Here is a 20201-nt window from a genome sequence, read left to right as displayed (position 1 = left end):
CATGTAGCATTTCAAAAATCATTGCTTTCCCATTGTTTATTTCAATGTTGTCAGATCAAAATCTCTTTCTAAATAATTATTTATTGATTGCTGATATTTATTTATTTATCCATTATTTTCTCCTTATTTTCTCACTAGTACTAAGTTGCCCCTAATTGCTCTTCCTTTTTGCACCTTTTTAAAAAATACGTGTAGCACATCAATATTCTCTAGTGAACACTGTAAACTTTTATTTAAACATGAACATTCACAGGAATGAATCAGTTTGGCCCAATAACTATGTCGATGCCATCAGTTGGACCCCGGCAAACCCCTCCTCTTCCACACCCTGGACAGCTAAACCAGACTGGGAATATAAATCAGGTTGGTTGATTCTTCTATGTGTTATTAGTTGTGATTTCTATATTTTCTGATAAATTAGCTGGTAAAGATAGTCTTTTGTATAAGTGTGATGTTTTGACCATATTTTAATTAGTTCTGTCTTGAAGCATTCTTTGGAGAATGGATTGATCAGTTGGTGGAAAATCTATAGATAGGCATATAAATATTACTTGCAATTTAGAAGGGGATATTTTGAAACGTATCAGTTTTATTGGAATATTAGCTAATATGAAAATTAGTGCCATTATACAGGGTTTCTATTCATTGATGTTTTCTTATAGATTGGATTTTCTCCACGTATGCAACCACAAGGGGTTGGTCAGTCTTCTGGTCAAAGTCAGTTTGTACCACAGAACCAATTTCCTGCATTGTCCCCTGGAATGACTCCAGCTAGCGCACCTATGACTCAGCCTGCCAATCAGACTCCAGCTTCTCAAGTATGTCTTGAGAAGATCTTTTAATAACCTCTTTTGATTACAGACCTGTCTATCTATAGCTAAAGTAGAGAAATGAAATGTACAAAACTGAAACAAGGTTCTTCATATAAGCTTGTCAGTGACATCATCGGTTTTCTTTGTAACTTTGTTTTTGCTGAATTTTTATCTTTTTTTCCTTTACATCTTAATTAATTGACTGTAGCTAATTTTTCTGTGAGTGGAGAGGGGTAGGCCAGTGTTATGCTCATTTCCCAGAAGGCATTACCAGAAAGTCCAATTGCTATTGCTTCCTCAGCATGTCTTGTTTTTGAGATAATAGTTGAAGGAGGGATGGGAAGATGGGAGTGAATTTGGACCTCAAATCTCCAAATACAGTATATTCAGAATCTTTTTTTTAAAATTTGCAGGCACAAATGACCAACTCTTCATGTCCTGTAACATCTCCAGCAGTGGCTCCTGGCTCTCAAGGGGGTCATATTCATTGTCCCCCCATTCCACAGTCTGCATTGCATCGTAACTCTCCTTCTCCAGTACCAAGTCGTACTCCTACACCTCATCATACGCCCCCAGGATTGGTTTCCCAGCAGCAGCAGCCGCCACCTGCACCACAACAGGCAACTATTCCCTCTGCCCCTGCTGCTGTTTCTCAAATACCACCTTCTGGGCCCCAGTCACAAACTATGCACCCCTCTCAGAGGCAGACTCCAACACCCCCACAGGCTCAGTTGACTCCTCAAGTGCAGCCTCCTGTTTCTGTTACCCCTTCTGCAGAGCAGCAGTTGCCACAACAACCTCTTTCACAACAGAGCACAACTGCATCTGTACCCACCCCAACTGCGACACTGCAACCTCAACACCCTACAACACCTGTAAGAAAACTTCTATTATTTTTCAAAACTGCAACTTCAAACAAAAATCTTTTGGAGTGTACATTTCATGAGGGAATTGAACTGTAGTAGATGTTGAAACTTGTCCTTTCTTCTCCACAATGGTGTTTTAGTGGAATTTAATATTATGAAAAACAACTGTCATCACCTTAAGCTGTGAAAAAAAATGAAATGGTTCCATAGTGGATAAGTATAAGCTAATAGTAAATTTATTGTATGGCATCTCTTTTGTGCCAGAGCTAACATAATTTATAAGGACAAAAAGAAGCAAAAAATAAATTTGGTAAAGTCATGTGGCTTCACTCCTTATTATCTGGCTTTATTGTTTTTCTTTTCTAGCTTTCACAGCCAGGTGCAAATATTGATGGGCAGGTATCAAATCCACCATCCACCAGCAGTGCAGATGTAAACATTCAGCAAGCTGCCCCTGAGCAGCAGCAACAGCAACAAACTTTACCTGAAATTAAAATGGAGGTTAAAATGGAAGAGGAGGATTCTGAACATACAGATCATCAAATAGATGAGAAACCAGAGGTGACTATAAAATGCATAAGCTGGAAGACTCGATGGGCAGGTTTTCTTTATTATAGAATTTTTCTTTGTATCTCTTGCTGATGTTAGGTCCAGTACCAGCAACAGGGTCATGAGTAGTTATATAGATACATTGAAATGAAAACATGCCATCATGAAGGAAAGGCGATTTTTCTCTCCTTTTAACCTAATTCTGTGTTCAGAATATGAGTGTCTTGGAAAAGGTACTTTAGTCAAGGAGAACATATAAAAAATAGCAAAGGGATAATGGTGATCTAACTAAATTTAGATTATCTATAATATTGGGTAGAGGGAAAGGTTATATCTCTGGATACTTTGGATTTCATGTTTCATCAGCCATAGTCACCGTAGCCAATGGCAAAGTATTGTAATCCAGAATTCATGGGAGGCACAACGCTAAATATGCCTAGCCTACATGTGCTATAAAGCCTGCATTTGATTGTGGCCAAATCTGTGCATTTCTCATGGCCGTACATGCAGTTTAGATGTTTTCTATGACCTTTCCTATAGGTTCAGAGGGAATGTATTTCTATCAGTGTTGACAATACAAAAATATCTTTGCAGGAGAGGAGTAATCTCTTAAACTGCTATATATAGAAAATATATGTATTGTTAAATTTACTGTCTGTTTTCCAGATTAAAGTAGAACCCCTAGCAGATGAATGTAAATCTGAACCAATGCAACAGGAGGAAAAGAAACCAGAAATGAAGCAAGAAGTAAAGGAAGAGGAGGAAAGGCCAAGTACTCCAGGTACCCAGTCTTCACCAGCTTCTGGGCAGTCAAAGAGAAAAAGTAAGTTGATTTTTTTTTTGCCATCATCATATGGAGGCAAAGTCATTTTCTTCAACTGAAATTTGAATTTATGTTTTAACATTTTGGTACTAGAAATACTTTTCCAGAAATGTCTTATCTGTTAGAAGAAATATCTATGAAATGCAGCTGTTTAATATTAGAAAAACAGAATATATTGTATAAATTAACCCTACAATAATCCTAATCCTAACTCTTGTCGAAGTCTAGATTAATAAATTCTGTCCAGCATTGGACACTGAATACTGACACTGCACTTAAAGCATTACTTGGATATTAAAATAGGTAACTAATCTTCGTGGGTATGTCATCTTCAATCTTTCATATTTTTTTTCAGTTTTCAAGCCAGAAGAGTTGAGACAGGCACTTATGCCAACTTTGGAGGCACTATATCGCCAGGACCCAGAGTCCCTTCCTTTCCGGCAGCCTGTGGATCCTCAGCTACTAGGAATTCCTGTAAGTGCATTTTTTAAAAAATTATTTTTGTCTTAACATGTCATTATGTTGCCAAACCTTATATATATATGGAGTCCTTGCTTAATCCTAACTGGGTCCGGAATTTCAAATCACTAAGCAATGCATTCATTAGGCAAAACATCAGATGACCATACTACTTAGCAATGGCAGTTTTGGTAGTCCCAGTTGCAATTTTCAGCCTCTTGCTTCTCCTGCCCTGCCACTCTGACCTCCACTTCAACTTCCCCCACTTGCCTATTTCTTCTTATCTGTGTCCTTTTGACCAGGGCTTTTCAACCGGTGGTATGCGTACCACCAGTGGTACTTTGGCACCTGACAGGTGGTACGCAACCGTCCTAGAGAAGTGGTAGCAGAGGGGGAGAGGAATGAGCTGAAGCGGCTGCAGCACTGCACAAGCCGGAGGGAGAGAGAGCTGGAGCTGTAGGGCTGTCAGGGCTCGGCAGAAGCCCCAGGATCGGCGACGGGCACCAGCTGATCGGCACGTCCGGGAGCTGGAGGTGCACTGAAGAGAAAAGGAGATGGGGGGAGAGAGGAGAGGAAATAAAAGGGCCAGTGAAGGGCTGCCCCGCCCCACCCCCTGGGCGCGCAAAGAGGAGGCGGCGAGCACCCAGCATCGCTGCTGACCGTCCCTGCTGACCATTGAGAAAGGAAAAAGGTAGGAGAAGTGCTTCCTTTTCCCCCAGGACACCAGCGCTGGTGCGCTCGCCACCTTCCCCGTGCACCCCCTGGGGGCAGGGCAGAGACGGTGGGAGGGCCTTCACTGACTCCAGGCTGCCCTGCAGAACTAAAGCTGAGTGCGTTGCATATTTGATGGCCTCCACTGGTAGATCAGTGCCAAGCCTGCTTACTGACCTAACCTTGCAGCCACCAGGTTTCCCTTTCACCGGGACCGCCCCTGCCTGCGTGAGATAACTATGGCCGGTGGCAACATGGCCACCAGCACTGCTGGCAATCTCTCCCCCTCCTGTCATCCCTTCCTGAGCATGGAGGAAGAAAAGAGGGAGGGAGGGAGGGAGGAAGGAAAGAAGGAAGGAGTGAGCTTTGAAAGGTACTGCATTCTGAGTGCTTCGCAGGTTCATTTTTTAAAGCTGCCAGAGGCTCTGGGTAGGAGGCTTCCCATTTTGAGCCCCCACCCCACCCCTCCCGGTCATTGCCTCTGCCTGAAGGGCCTCTGCGTGGCTCTCAGCTAACCTCTCCCACACCCATGCAGGTTGTGTGTGTGTGTGTGTGTGTGCGCGCGCGTGCATGTGCACGCGTGGGGGGCTGTCTCACCTCTTTCAGCCCACGCTGTGACATTGAGGAGGAAAAGAACGAGAGAGGTAAGAAGCTGCAACAGGAGCTTCTTGCAGCCATCCAAGGGGCTAGGGATGGGAGTTGAGGGGGGCAGGGCACAATGCGTTTGGCGGCAGGTTGAGAAAAAGAAACAAGTATTCAAAAAAAACCCAGCTTTCATTAGTTTACAGCCTGCCATTGCGCGTGCGCACACACACACATAGAGAGAGAGAGAGAGATCTGGGAAAGGTGAGCTGAGCCATGCAGAGGCAATGACGGGGGAGGGGAAGCCTCTGCCCACTGCTGCCTGCCTGTTGCCACCTCTGCCTGGAGCCTCTGGCAGTTTAAAAAGAAAGGGAGGGAAGAAGGAAGGAAGGAGGGAGGGAACTTGGTTGGAAATGCCCCAGTTCGAAGGAGGGCTGTTGGGGCTGGGCAACTGATCGGCACTTCTGCAGGACTACGGGGGCTGAGCAAAACCCAGGATCACCGCAAGAAGCTACAGCTGATCGGCATGCACTTTGCAGGGTTGCAGGGACAAGACAGAAGCCCCTATGGTCAGCGTTTCCAGTGCACATGGGAGAGAAAAGGAGGTGGGAGAGTGGAGAGGCTATAAAAGGAGAAGGTTTTGGCAGGAGAGGGAGAGAAAAAAAAGATGGGGTGGGAAGAGAAGGGGACTGCAAAAGAGAGACAGAAGCACAGCCTTGAGAGGAATCAGCTGGAAGTTCACGGAAGAGAAAAGGGGGGGAGAGGCTATAAAAGAAGGGAAGAAAAGAGAGGATATACAAGAAGGAGGGGGGGAGAAAGGATATAAAAGAAGGGAGGAAAGGAGAGGATATAAAAGGAGGGGAGAGGAGGATATAAGAAGAGAAAGGAGGATATAAAAGATGGAGGGGAAGAAAAGATGAAGGGAAAATATAAGGCGGGAGAGAAGATATAAAAGAAGGGAAGAGGAGAGGATATAAAAGCGGAGGGTGGAGAAGATAAAGGGGGAAGGATATAAAAGGGAGGAGAGAAGAGAGGATATAAAAGGGGAAAGAGAAGAGACAATATAAAAGGAGGAATGGATCTGGTTTCTCCATTGACTTTGTTTGTCAGAAGGTTGCAAAAGGAGATCACATGATCCTGGGACATTGTGACCATCCTAAATATGAATCAGTTGCCAAGCATCCAAATGTAGATTGACCATGGGGATGCTGCAATGGTCATAAGTGTGAAACATGGTCATAAATCACTTTTTCAGTGCCATTGTAACTTTGAACAGTCACTAAGTGAACTGTTGTAAGTTGACAACTGCCTGTGTTGCCCCCCCCCCTTTTTGTGGTTACCAAGTTTTTGACACCTTGCTAGATGTACTGGCGGTATTCGAATATTGCCATATCCTAAAAGTGGTACAATCTGTGAAAAGGTTGAAAAGCCCTGCTTTTGACCACCCTGCACTCCTCGCCCACTGCCTTCATGAGGCAGCTGATGGCCACATGCAGCCTTCCTGAAGCCTTGTGTGGCCAGCAGCTGCCTTGCAAAGGATCTGACCGAGTGTTCCTCATCAACAGCAAGAGGAAGAAGACAGTGAAGGTCAGATGCAGGATGGTAGGGGCTGTGGAGAGCAGGTGGTCAAAAGGGCACAGATGCAGATTGAGATAGGTGGGTGGGGGAACTTGAAGCACACCCTGTGGTCATAAGATCATCCTGTGTAGCTGGGCTGCCAAGTGCATAAATTTTGATCATGTGGATGTGAGGACACCACATCGGCCATAACTTTGATGACTGATTATAAATACCATTAATTGAGTTGCAAGCCCAAATAAAATATGCAATGATGGTAGCAAAAAGGAGTTCAGCAACTATTATGATTTTTTTTCTCACACACAAGATGGGGAAGTAAAATGCTACCATCTGCCATTATACGAGGGCAATTCAGAAATAAACCTCCACTTGATTATCAATGACAGAGACTTGGAATTTTTATTCTACGCATTAGAAAACTACAACATTACATTAATTTTTGACATAATCGCCATTCAAATTGAAGCACTTGTTATAACATCTTACAAGGTTACAGTGTGTGGGTGAGCATTATCGTGAACCAACACCACACCGGAAGTCAGCATGCCCCGATGCTTGTTATGGATGGCTCATCTGAGTTTTCCTAACGTTTCACAGTAGACTTCTGAATTGATGATCGAACCACGCTCCATGAACTTCACTAGCAGTACTCCTTTGGCATCTTCACATTTGGCGGGATTTTCTATGGCACCACTTCCAGTGTGGTGTTGGTTCACGATAATGCTTGCCCGCACATCGCTAGACACACCCAAGAACTTTTGAAGAAGTTCCATTGGGATATTTTTGATTTCCCCCCCCCAAAAAAAAATAGCCCAGATTTGGTGCTGAGCAACTACTGCTAAGGAATTTCAGATCTTGTAAGACTTTATGACAAATGCCTCAACTTAAATGGCAATTATGTCAAAAAGTAATGTAATGTAATGTAGTTTTCTAATGTGTATAATAAAAGTTCTGTATCTGCGAGCCTCTGTCACTGATAACCAAATGGAGGTTTATTTCCGAATTTCTGTCCTACCATGTAAGGCAAAATCGGCAGTGCAGGCAGTTTTTGGTGTTTCTTTTTAACATCTATACCCAGCACTCTACAAACTGCACTGACTCATAGGAAGCTTTTGTGTGCAATTCAAGGTGCTGGTTATCTTCTGCAAAGTCCTGTGTGGCATATGGCCAGGCTATTTGCAGGGCTATCTCCCCCCTCCCCGCCCCCTTTTTTTCCTGCTCACCCTACAAGATCTAGTAGGGTGTTCCCAATGTCCTTTCTATGAAACAGTGCCCTCTTAATGGTTGTGCCTTTTTAATGGTTGTGTCTGTCCTGTGGAACAAGGATCCCCCTCAAAGATTTGGATGGTCCCAATCCTGTTAGCCTCTTACAAGATAATGAAAACCTGGCACTTTCCTCAGGAATTTGATTCAGGTGGTTAGATGTACTCTGCTGTTGTCAATGTTATTGTTTATGCTTAACTGTCTAGGATTAGGTTGTGGGTTTTTCTATGTTTTAATCCTTGCAACTTGTGTTAAATGGGCAGCTATATCAATCAGTCACTCAGCACAACATTTCTGTGGTAAACAGCTTGGCCTTTATTGCAACTATAGGTTCTTTGAATTTGGGCAAAGTAGGTTCCTTAGAGCCATCTGTCAGCTAATCATAACTTAAACTTCATTATATCTGTCTTGATGCAGTTTTACGCTGTTCAGATTATGTAAACGTGTGCAGGTGCATGTAAATATTATGCATACATATACACATATGAGTGTGTGTCTTAATGATTATGTTTATTGTCTTTGATAGATTGGTGTAGTTGGTAATAAGTTATTTACAATTTTTATATTATTTTAGTATTACAAAGGATTCAATTTGGGCACTAAAAGTATAATCTGTGAAGTTTTCCATAGGTGTTATGTGGATTATAATTTAGGATACATTATAAAAGTCTCTTACAGAATACAATTGTTGCCTTTCAGTTAATAAAGTAGTGATTTGAAATAAGAACTTGCATTATTTTGTTGTAAACAAACTTTATTAGTTCCTGAGAAGGGCAGCCACTTCTTTGAGATTTAAGGGTTGGTTTGTTTGGCTGAGGAATGAAGTATTGGTATTTATTTTATTCGGTTTATATTGCCATCCACTTGATAAGTGATTGAACAGGTAATAAAGGATTTTAAAAAATCAAAATACATACAAAAATGGTTAAAAGCTCATACACGGTACCAGAGATGGTAACTCATATAGTTCGTACTAAAGCAATTTCACATAGCAACTTGGCCCAGTGCCAGTGAGAAGAACCAAGTCTTCAGGGCCTTCAAAACTGGTAGGATCAGGAGCATCTGGATTTAAGATGTAGATGAAGTTGTTGCTCCAAGAAAAGGGATACCTCCTGGAATCCCATAAAGTGATATTGTAGAGTAGTTGGGACCTGCTTCATGCCAAGCTTGTCTGATCTTGTTGAAAGAGCAGAGATACAGGTAGTCCTCGACTCACAACCACAACTGAGCCCAAAATTTCTGTTAAGTGAATTTTGCCCCATTTTATGAATTTCCTGTCACAGTTATTAAGTGAATCACTGCAGTTGGTAAGTTAGTAATTTGGTTGTTAGTAAATCTGGTTTTCTCATTGACTTTGCTTGCTAGAAGGTTGCAAAAGGTGATCACATAACCTTGGAATGCAGTAACAGTTATAAATATGAACCAGTTGCCAAACATCTGAATTTTGATCATATCATGGGGATGCTGCAAAGGTTGAAGTCACATTTTTCAATGCCCTTGTAACTTTGAACAGTCATGAAATGAACTGTTGTAAGTTGAGGACTGCCTGGAATTGGAGAGAAGACAGTCCCACAAATATCCAAGCCCTGTGCCATGTAGAGCTTTATGGTAACCGTCAGCATTCTTGAATTGTAATTTGAAGTTCATTGATAACTAGCAGCTTTGCACAATATTGCTGTTCCATAGGCATATCGAGGTGCAGTTGTAACTATTTATGCTGCTTGATCTGGATTAGCTGTAGCTTCTAAGTGGATGTCAAGAGCAAACCCATGTGTAGTGTTTTGAATTGTCCAATGAGAAGTTTAAGAGGAAAAAAATGAAGTCCAATATTAGGATTGAAGATTCAGAAGTATAATTTATCAATGTCTTGTCTTGGCAGGATTACTTTGATATAGTAAAGAACCCCATGGATCTTTCTACTATCAAGAGAAAGCTTGATACGGGACAGTACCAGGAACCTTGGCAATATGTGGATGATATTTGGCTTATGTTCAATAATGCCTGGCTTTACAATCGTAAAACATCTAGAGTGTACAAGTACTGTTCAAAATTGGCAGAGGTTTTTGAGCAGGAAATTGATCCAGTTATGCAGAGCCTCGGCTACTGCTGTGGACGAAAGGTAAGGAGCTAACAGGTGGGAAGATAACCGAATACCTAGTCTTAAGCAATGTGCTTATCATATTGATTGTAAATATAAATATATGTGAAATTGAATTCTGTGAATGTCTCTTTCCCATAATTTTGTTTTTATCTTCAGCCTTTAATCTATAGTTTTAAAAAGTGAATGTCTCTTTCCCATAATTTTGTTTTTATCTTCAGCCTTTAATCTATAGTTTTAAAAAGTGAACCTTAAAAAGTTTATCTTATAACTTATAAAAACAATTATAATTTGAGTATTGTTCAATAACCGTAAGATTAAATTATTATAAAGTAGTAAAGTATAGTTATGGACAATACTCAAGTTCATACACTCAGTACACAACACAAAATTTAAGAAAAATTGGGTAACATAATGTTTAATGCTTAAGGTTACAAATGGTGATCATATTGCTCTGGGATAGTGCAACTGTCATAATACATGCTAGTTGCCAAGCACCCAAATTTGGATCATGTGACCATGAGGATGCTGCAAAGGTCGTAAGTGTAAAACCCAGTTATAAGTCATGTTTTTCAGTTCCATTGTAACTTCAGTCACTAAACAATTGATTGTAAGTCGAGGACTGTCTGTTGTGAATTTTCATCAGGTTTGTACTGATGACAGAAACCATTTCTAAATGTAGACAGTGTTGGTTTTGATCCACCAAAACAGAATTTCTTAGGAAGTAAATATTCATTGCATCGACAGCTAGTTATATCTTCACAAATGCTTAAAAATATAAATCTGTGGTTAAGAAATATAATTTCTTAACCACACATTCTTAACCACACATCCATTGACGATTTATGAGCTTATGAATGGCATCACCCAAAAGCTCCCAAAGCAATTTGTTTGAAGCAGTTTGGCGCAAAACAATGCAACCCTTTGTGTTTGTCTGACTGGGTATGGTCTGTGTCTTCCCACTTAATTTCAGTATGCAATACTAATTATATTTGACATTCTTGTGAGTTTCACATGTTTGTAAGCAACCTGTCCCCCTCTTTTTGCAGTTGGAATTTTCACCACAGACTTTATGTTGTTACGGCAAACAATTATGTACAATTCCACGGGATGCTACATATTACAGTTACCAAAACAGGTAAGAAAGCAGTAGTGCACCTACTCACTGTTTTTTGCTTTTTAAAACTTTTCTCTTTAAATCAATGTCACATTAACAGCAGCAAAAACTAATCTGTGTTGTTCAGAAAAACACATTGAAAGTAGATGCTTATTATTTCACAATTCAGTTTTCATACCTTAAGATAATTTAGATATAACTAATGTATGTCAAGTACTATTGTTTAACAACTGGATTAGTTCAAGGCCCACCTGGTTTGGAGTTCCAGCAACAAGCAGATGTTGTATACTGTACTGATGCGCCTCAGTAATAATATGTGTGTGTGAGTGACTGTGTATGTGTATATGTCTATTGTTGTGATGATTTAATCTTTTTAGAAATGCAAGAGATGAAGATTTTCTCTTCTGTTAAACAGAAGGATTGTCATCTGTTTTGGGTTTCTTAGGGAGATAAAGAATTCAAACAAAAAATATTTAATGTATTTTTACAGCTATATACTTTCAGTTAATAAGTCAGATTTATTACTTCAAGGAAAAGGGTTATTTTTTAACTTTTAATTTGCATCCCATATTCATACTGTTACTTGTAATAAAAGAGTTGCTGTTCAAAGTCAAAACCATTTTATTAAATGGCACTTCATGTCCTGATTTTCTGAATATCCAAGCTGATAATATAGCATTACTAGTGTATATAATTTCCTTTTATTGCATGCTAAAAAAAAGGAATGGAGAAGTGACTAGTATGATTCATTCCTTAGCGATTACAGATCTGATAGTGTTGTTTTTGTTTTGCTTTAAAATATTGTCACAATTTTGGGGGTTTTGTGTAGTTGTTTTGGTTTTGGTTTTCCTTTGTCTTTGTGCGCCCTTCCTGAAGCAATAGAGAGACAGCAGTTTCTATAAACTCTTGACATAGTTCAAATCCAAATCAAATGAAGATGGAATCCCCTTAATACAACAGCTATTCCATACATCCAAATTTATGGATTTCACCTGTTAATAATATACAGTGTGCAGCTGCTTGTTATTGCATCTAACATTTCAACAAATCGTGAATAACTGGATAAAATTATTCAAATAACTCCTTTAAAGAGTTGTTGCAAACAAATATTTAAGTATATGCTCCATAAACATTTAAGCATTTGCAGGATAGTTTATTTTCATGTCTATCCTGCTCTTTCATATTAGATGTGAAGAAAGTTGCTAAGTTGATGCAGCTGCCAGAGCAGCAGTTGCACTTATTCTTTTTTCTTCATTTTGATTGGTAATTGAGCATGGGTATACTTAACCAAATATATTTTGTTTGCTATAATTTGCTGCTTGTAATCCCATTTGAGAGATTTAATGCTAATCTGTGCTTTGCCTTGGCTTTCTGCTTTGTGTTGTCCTGTCTTGCTTCTGTGTTTTTTGTTTTTTGTCCTGAAAACCCCATTTCTTTGTTTGTATGTATATTTTTATTTCTCCTTCATGCTTGTCGTTGTCTGCACTTGGCTTTGATTGCAAAAAAACAACCCAAAACAAAACAAAAACAAAAAACAAAACAACCAATATCAAACTCTGGGTCCCATAAATCTTCATCATTGAATGTCCCTGTCGTCGTTGATGACCTGCTCTCTGCTCCCGCCCCCCCTCCTTGGCCTGCTGTGATTGGTGACTTCGTTGCTTGGCTTGGGCTGTGTTGTGTGGACGGAACAGTTCACCCAAATATGGCCTTCTTGCCGACAGGTATCATTTCTGTGAGAAGTGCTTCAACGAAATCCAAGGGGAGAGCGTTTCTTTGGGGGATGATCCATCACAACCACAAACGTGAGTAATTGTGTCCTCTTTAATAACATTTAAGTTTCAGAAGTTATAATTACGGTAGTAGCAAATCTATCATGATGTACATTCTATATCTTTTTGAAAAAGCCATGTTTCAGTAAAAAGTTTTAAGATAAACCTCCAAGTGATAGATTTCAGAACAAATTCTTATTTTAACATTTCAGGTCAAGATGGAATAATAAGAATTTTGTGATTAAGTATATACGGAAAGTGCATAAATGTTACTAATATTAACATTTTTAATCCTATAACTGTAAATTGATTTTGCTGTACAAAAATGGGTCGTTAAAATTTCAAAGTTCAAAGAAAAGCTTAGATCTGGAATAATTATATAATTATATATTTTTTAATTATCTCATTAATTTTTTTAATACTACAAGTTCTAAAGTTAGGGCATTCTCATAGTTTCAAGTGCTATATTTCTACTTGTTTTGTAATAATAAATTTCTTAGATACTGAGCAATGATGTTCTGCAAAGTAGTGTTAAGATTTGTAGCGTACTATGAATTTTCCATAGGTGGTGTCTTGAAATAATTATCTCTTAGCAATATTACATTTATAGAAAACAAAATAAAAATGTAATGTAATAATAAACTTTAAATGTTCGATGGGACTGTAACTTCTTTAATCCTTTGTTTTATTTTACTGGGGAAAATGAAAATAACTGCAATAAATATTTAGCAGGTATATATTTCTCTTCTGACAAACAAATGAATTATTTCTTTATATAACTTTTCAGTTCATAGAAAGTGATAAACTCTTATCACTGTGTTGCCCCAAAGCTATATTTTTGTAACTATACCAAATTTAGCAGACATAATTGTAAACCAGATTAAATTCTGAAATGGTAAATCTTTTCTTTTCCTGAAAATGAATTTACCAATGTCAAAAGATGATAGGAAACTAATCAGACAATTCTGCTGAGGCAACAATGGCATAATCTGAGTTACTGCTTGCTAGAAGTCCTGATTTTGGAGGAACGTATCTGTTAGAAAGGACTTGCAACATTTTTTCAGATAGCTTTTATTTTAGGCCATAGAAATTAAGCCACTAGTTTAAATTGTGCTTGTAACTAGTTAGTTCTCTAGTCTTACAGTTATAATGATTTATATGTGACCTTAATCATGAGAAATTCTGGATCAGCTGGAATTTCTGAACCTCACAAAGTTAACCTTGTACTAAAAAGTACAAATTATGGTATTCCTGGCTTAGTTTGTTTATATAAGAAATTAACTTGAGTTGTGTATGGATAACTGTGTCCTGACCTCTCTGTCAAGAAATGAGAAGTGATAGCCTGATTGATGTAACCAGTAGGTTGTGTTTTCATTCAAGTGACTAAACATGTTTGAAAATGAATGTGTTCTATGCCTCCTGTATGACCAGCCATTAGATAGGTGTATAGCTGATAGATAGTTTACAGACATAGGTGGTTTTTATACCCCATTAGGAAGAAATCTTCTGGAGCTTCTTGCCAGATTGTTCTCAGGTCAGAACCACACAGTTTCCAGTGTCTAAATCCACTGGTTGTTTCTTTGAAAGTATTAGCTTGGGATACTATATCATCTTCTTTAATTCAGACCTTTCCTTTATTCCCAAAACATTCCTAAAAAGCAGTATGCTTAGAAGATCCTACATAAATGTAGATGTATCTGCTGAAGATCTAAAACTATTTTATGATGTTAATACCCATCTTCGTACAACTAAAATTGCCCATTTTTCTCCTCAGCACAATAAATAAAGATCAGTTTTCAAAAAGAAAAAATGATACACTGGATCCAGAACAGTAAGTGATACTTGAGCAACTAAATTTATATCTTTAGAAGAAAACAAATGTGTTACCGTTTTGTTGCTCGTTTATTTTTGCTTTGGGACTGAAAAATATTGATTGCTTTATTCATATTTGATGATACAGGTAGTCTTCAATTAATGACTGTCCTATTTAGTGACTGATCAAAGTTACAGCAGTTTGAACACCCAGTCTTCAAACTTAAAGGCATTGCAGTGTCCTGCACTTATATGATCAACATTTGGACACTTTGCAATTGGTACAAATTTATAACCATTTCAGCATCCTATCACCTTCATAACTGGCTTGTGACAAGCAGTCAATGGAGGATCCTGCATTAAAATCCCAAATTGTGGTCACATGTCTCACCAACCATGGGTGATTTACTTAATTACCACAATGGAACTGACATAAGTCTGGCATGGTGATGTTTTCTTAACTATTAACATCTTTTAGCAATGGCATTTCCAGTCCTAATTCTGGTTGTAAAATGAGGACTACCTATACTAGGGGGGGAAATGACTTGATTTTGGATCCATCTTTGAAACTTTCATCTTAAACATTTAATTAGGTTGTTAAAAAAATACTGATTCATCTTTCCCTCTCCTTTTATACATGTAAGTAGGTAGATACTGTATGTATACTTGCAAACATATTACATATAGGTATGTTGGAGCTTGAGGTACTTTTATTTAAATGGTATAGAATAGTGTAGTGTAGAATTCACATCTCATATCTCTGTTAGTATATGTGAGATAGCATTTTAGTTTTAAATGATATCATTTTGTACTTCAGAATGATACTTTTTATATATTTCTGATTAAAGGTGTGTGTGTGTGTGTGTGTATACATACATATGCATACACATACATACATACCTCTGTAGGCTTAAAAGATTTTGCCACATTGCATAATCTCTTTATCCCTGAAACATAATTTAAATAACTATCAACTTTTTTGAGTGCTTATGGCTCTTTTCTATTCTAGATTTGTTGAATGTATAGAATGTGGAAGAAAGATGCATCAGATTTGTGTACTTCACAATGAAATAATCTGGCCATCTGGGTATGCTGCTTTTCCTTTTGTATTTATTTACAATTGTAAAAATTACACAATGATATTTGGAAAACATGCTAATACTAAAGTTTATTGTAGTTCCATGTGACCTTTGATTACCCTCTAATAGATTAACAAAGTTGTGATGTAATTTTATTTATTCAAAACTTTTATATAGCTGCAATCTTACATCAAACTCTGGGAGCTCACAACCAGAAATTAAAACAATATAAATAATAATACAACACAATGTATAGCTCTATTAAAACCATAAACAAAAAAATCCGATACCAAAGTTAAGCTTCTACATGAGGTCCATTGTTAAATCCTCTTATTTATTTCACCCTGTTCCAGTATCTGGGTGAATAGTCAGGTCTTAAGTGTTTTTTAGAAGGGAGATAGCTGCCTGCTGAACTTCAAGGGGGTGTTTTCCACAGGGCAGGGACTGCCATGGAAAAGGCACATTTCCTAGATCCCATAAGATGACATTTTTAAGGGAAGGGACTAGAAGCGTGCTCATCCTATTTCATCTGGTAGAATGGGTAGATGTCCTTAGGGAAAAGACAATTGCACTGATAATAACCTGGTCCTATGCCATATGGGGCTTTAAAGGTAATGACCAGCACCTTGAATTGTATTCAGAAGAAAACCAGAAGCCAGTGCAGCTTGCACTGCAAAGGGGCACTTGTAATTGTGTGTGTAGCCACATTCTGGACCAGTTGTAACTTTCAATTTGATCTTCAAACACAAACCTAAGTAGAGTACATTGCAATAATTCAAACAGGAACTGACCAAGGCATGAGTGAGTGACCATGAGCAAGATATTAGTATTGCTATTTAGTTTTGGTTTCCATGTACATTTTTTAAAAAATTCCAATAGGGACAAGGCCTGGCATTTCATGAGGCAGCTGCTGTCCTTGTGAGGGTTTCTACTGCAGGTATTGTAAGGAAATCCCCATGTGGAATCTGGGGAAGAAAGCCCCGTAGGACCACCAGCTGTCTTGCAGAGGGCCAGGCCAGACAAGCTTGGCCAATAGTAGGGGCAAGAAATCGGCACAGATCAGCTAGGGCAGCAGGGACCTTGGTGTGTAGGGGGCCACAAGAACATAGATGGGAGGGTGATGTGGGGGAGGGGGGAGATTTGAAGTGCCCCTGTGATTGTAAGTGCAGGTGGGCTGCAACGATTTTTGATCAAGTGACCATTGGGGCGCTGCAGTGGTTGTAACTTCAGGGACTAGTTGTAAGTCACTTTGTTCAGCCCCACTGTAACAGTCATTGAACAAATAGTCGTTATGTCAATGACAATCTGTAGTGATGTTATATATTATTAAACCAGGTGAAACCAGGTGTTCTACTCAGACTTTGATATACTGGAACAAGGATAATTTAGGCTGTTCAGTGACAGTTTGCAATCCATATTTAATAATTAGTATCGTATACTAGAACATGCAGTGGAGATATTTTTATAGAAATATTTTAATTATGTTAGAAATTTAAAGTATTTACTTCTGTTGTAGCTTTGTCTGTGATGGTTGCCTAAAAAAATCCGGACGAACTCGAAGAGAGAACAAATTTTCTGCTAGAAGTAAGTAGAGATTAGTATATTTCTCATTTTTACTTCTATTTGATTTTTTAAATTGATGTATTTATTTAAAATGTTTTTATTTATTCTATTAATACCAAAGCAATTTAAAGTAAAATAAAAACAATGATAATAAAACTGATATAAAAAAAATCAAAATAGAAAAGTAGAATAAAAACAACTTTCTGGAGGAGCCAAATAAAACTATACTGCTCAAAAAAATAAAGGGAACACAAGATAAGACATCCTACTATTAAATACAGTACATTGTGCTGTTTAAGTGTTCCCTTTATTTTTTTGAGCAGTATATTTCTAGCAGATCTGAAGTTGTGTTTCTCAAAGCCTTCTGTAAGAAGTTTCACTCAGGAGAGAGTTCTGTGATCTGACAGAGAATTCAGATGTTTGACATACCGAAGGATATCTACTGTTCTAAATAGATAGATATCCTAACTATCCAAATCAACCAATACGAGAGTCATGAAGCAACGTCATCAAGAGTGCCAAAGGCACGTGTGCGAAGTGCACTCTTGATGACTCGAGTATGGTTGGTTTGGATAGTCTATAATAATAATAATAATTGACAACTACTGGCTTCCAAAAAAGATGAAGTAACGATTATTATTATTATATCCAAATCAACCAACACGAGATAGGATTATTACAATACTAACTAAACATTATGTAGATGTCTTGAGGGTGGGAGCGTGGGAATACTATTCTCTATCAAACCGGTTAGGGTTAGGATAGTTAGGATTGCAATACTTGAGCTGTTTGGATGAATTCGGGTGAATTCCAACACATGTCTACAATATGTGAACAATAAACTTAACAGTATTTTATTTATTTTTATTTTAATTCCATTTATATCCCGCTCTTCTCCGAAGACTCAGGGCGGCTTACAAGCTTAGCAGTAGCCTTCATTCTATGTATATGCCTGCTTATTAGGGCTTTCACCCCACCCCCCCAAGCGGCATTATTACAAAGTCAGCTTATTGCTCCCAACAATCTGGGTCCTGTATGTAGATGTCTTGAGAATACTATTCTCTACCAAACCCTTAACTAAACAAACAAAACATAGATGGTTAGGGTTAGGATAGTTAGGATTGTAATGCTTGGGCTGTTTGAATTTGTTCCATATTTACTAACCATACTAAACTAAACAATGTATGTAATACTATGTACTATTATATCCATACTATTAATATGTAACCATATATACTGTATACTGAACAATATACTATATTAGGATTATTACAATCCTAACTATTGGATTCATTCCAAGACATATTTACTAACCATACTAACAATTTATGTAATATTATGTACTATTATATCCTTACTACTAAAGAGATGGTTAGGGTTAGGGTAATTAGGATTGTAATGCTTGGACTGTTTGAATTCATTCCAAGACATATTTATTAACCATACTAAACTAAACAATCTATGTATTACTAACCATACTAACAATGTATGTAATACTATGTACTATTATATCCATACTATTAATATGTAATCCATTAATATGTACTATTAATATGTAATCCTTTGCAGAAGTTAAAGGTAGTCCTTAATGTACGACCATAATTGAGCCTGGACTTATACTCATAAGTCATTGTGGCCATAAGAATACCCACATAGCCAGCAGTAATTTTCCATCCTTTTTGCATGAGGGTTGTTAAGTGAATCCATTCATTTGAATGGAGCGGTTTTTGCCAATCAAAAACCATCACAAATCTGGATCGTGTGATTGTGGAATGCCATGAATGGTCATAAAGCTGGCCCACCTAACACATGTGCAGTTTTATGACTGGGGGAAGGGCAGCATGACCAAATTATAACAGCCAGCAGTGCTTTACCAGCATAAAGCACCATTCTGTGGTCCTTGTAACTTCAAATAATTGTAACATGACCAGTTGTTAAGTAAGGATAGCCTGTACTCTTTGGGGAGTTATTCCCATTGTTTTCAATGAATTCTATTAACAAATGATGTTTTAGGCTTTCATCCCTACTAATATTGTATGGCATTATCCATCCTTTTTTATAACATACACTGGAGTAAAAGAATTGCAGTTTGTTCATCTGATCAACAATTCCAATACTGAATTCCAGCAGTATTGCACTTTGAGGAACATACGTCTTTAATAAATTGGAGGTTTATTGTTGATCATTTTATAATTAAAAAAACCTGACAAACATAACAATCGTTGACTGTTGATAACCTGCCATGACAGGTGGCTTCGTTCTTGAAAAATGGAAAATATTAACTTCAAGATAACAATCCATGGAGTTTATTCTTCAACTCCATTTTTCTCCATTCAGATGACTCCACTCACTGGCCCCAATGTGATTTTTCTGGTTTCAACATCTTCCTAAATTTGGGCTAGAACAAACTCATTGTCTTCCTATATATTTTAGATTAGTTTCCTTTCTTTGCTTAGGTGGCAGAGTATGTCAAATCTCCTTTGGCAACAGCTTAGAAATGCTTTATCATCTTTTATTTTTGTTTGTTTTTTTACTACCTAGACTTCATCCCTAGGGTTTTCTGGTGCAGCATTTTCCTAGCTAAGAATTACCCAGCTTACCTTTTTTAAGATGAGGCTGTATTATCTTTATTGAAACCTATTACTGGAGTAATTTCAGTGTGCATTTTTAAAGAAGTAAATTAATACAAAATGTATATTTTACTTGCTCAACAAGGTAAATATTTGTAACTTTCTAACTAGGAGCCACAAGTTCAGAGCATCATTTTATAGATTATTTTGTTGCTAATGATAAATTATTCTTCATTTTTGTAGGATTACCAACCACCAGACTTGGTACCTTCTTGGAAAACAGAGTGAATGAGTTTCTGAGACGACAGAATCATCCTGAGTCAGGCGAAGTCATTGTTAGGGTGGTTCATACATCAGAGAAAACTGTGGAAGTTAAACCTGGAATGAAAGCAAGGTATTTTTCCTTAAACCTTTGAATGGCATGGGTTTTTTTCTGTTTGAATATTAAATTGTGTTATTGCTACTTTTGTCTAAGCAATAAAATGTTATTTTGTTAGTCAAAAGAACTTGCAGCATAAAATTTGATAGTTTCATTTTTAAAATTTTT

At 37.9% G+C, this 20201-nt stretch overlaps 1 protein-coding gene across 1 annotated transcript in view; it reads left to right on the top strand.

Moving 5' to 3' along the window:
* EP300 (EP300 lysine acetyltransferase) overlaps window positions 1-20201 on the top strand; it is a 74542-nt gene that overhangs the window by 40658 nt on the left and 13683 nt on the right. Inside the window, exons 12-24 of the mRNA XM_081330484.1 lie at window positions 254-363; window positions 663-818; window positions 1226-1687; window positions 2045-2239; window positions 2894-3050; window positions 3406-3524; window positions 9523-9762; window positions 10791-10879; window positions 12583-12663; window positions 14405-14461; window positions 15452-15529; window positions 17038-17105; window positions 19898-20048. Of these exons, the coding sequence (XP_081186610.1) occupies window positions 254-363; window positions 663-818; window positions 1226-1687; window positions 2045-2239; window positions 2894-3050; window positions 3406-3524; window positions 9523-9762; window positions 10791-10879; window positions 12583-12663; window positions 14405-14461; window positions 15452-15529; window positions 17038-17105; window positions 19898-20048 (1963 nt within the window). The remainder of the gene's footprint in view (window positions 1-253; window positions 364-662; window positions 819-1225; window positions 1688-2044; window positions 2240-2893; window positions 3051-3405; window positions 3525-9522; window positions 9763-10790; window positions 10880-12582; window positions 12664-14404; window positions 14462-15451; window positions 15530-17037; window positions 17106-19897; window positions 20049-20201) is intronic.

Source organism: Vipera berus (genome assembly GCF_964194415.1).
Source record: "Vipera berus genome assembly, chromosome: 6".
In the NCBI taxonomy this organism is placed as follows: domain Eukaryota; kingdom Metazoa; phylum Chordata; class Lepidosauria; order Squamata; family Viperidae; genus Vipera; species Vipera berus.
Note: the sequence above shows the minus strand (reverse complement) of the source record. Positions and strands in the feature narration are given on the sequence as shown.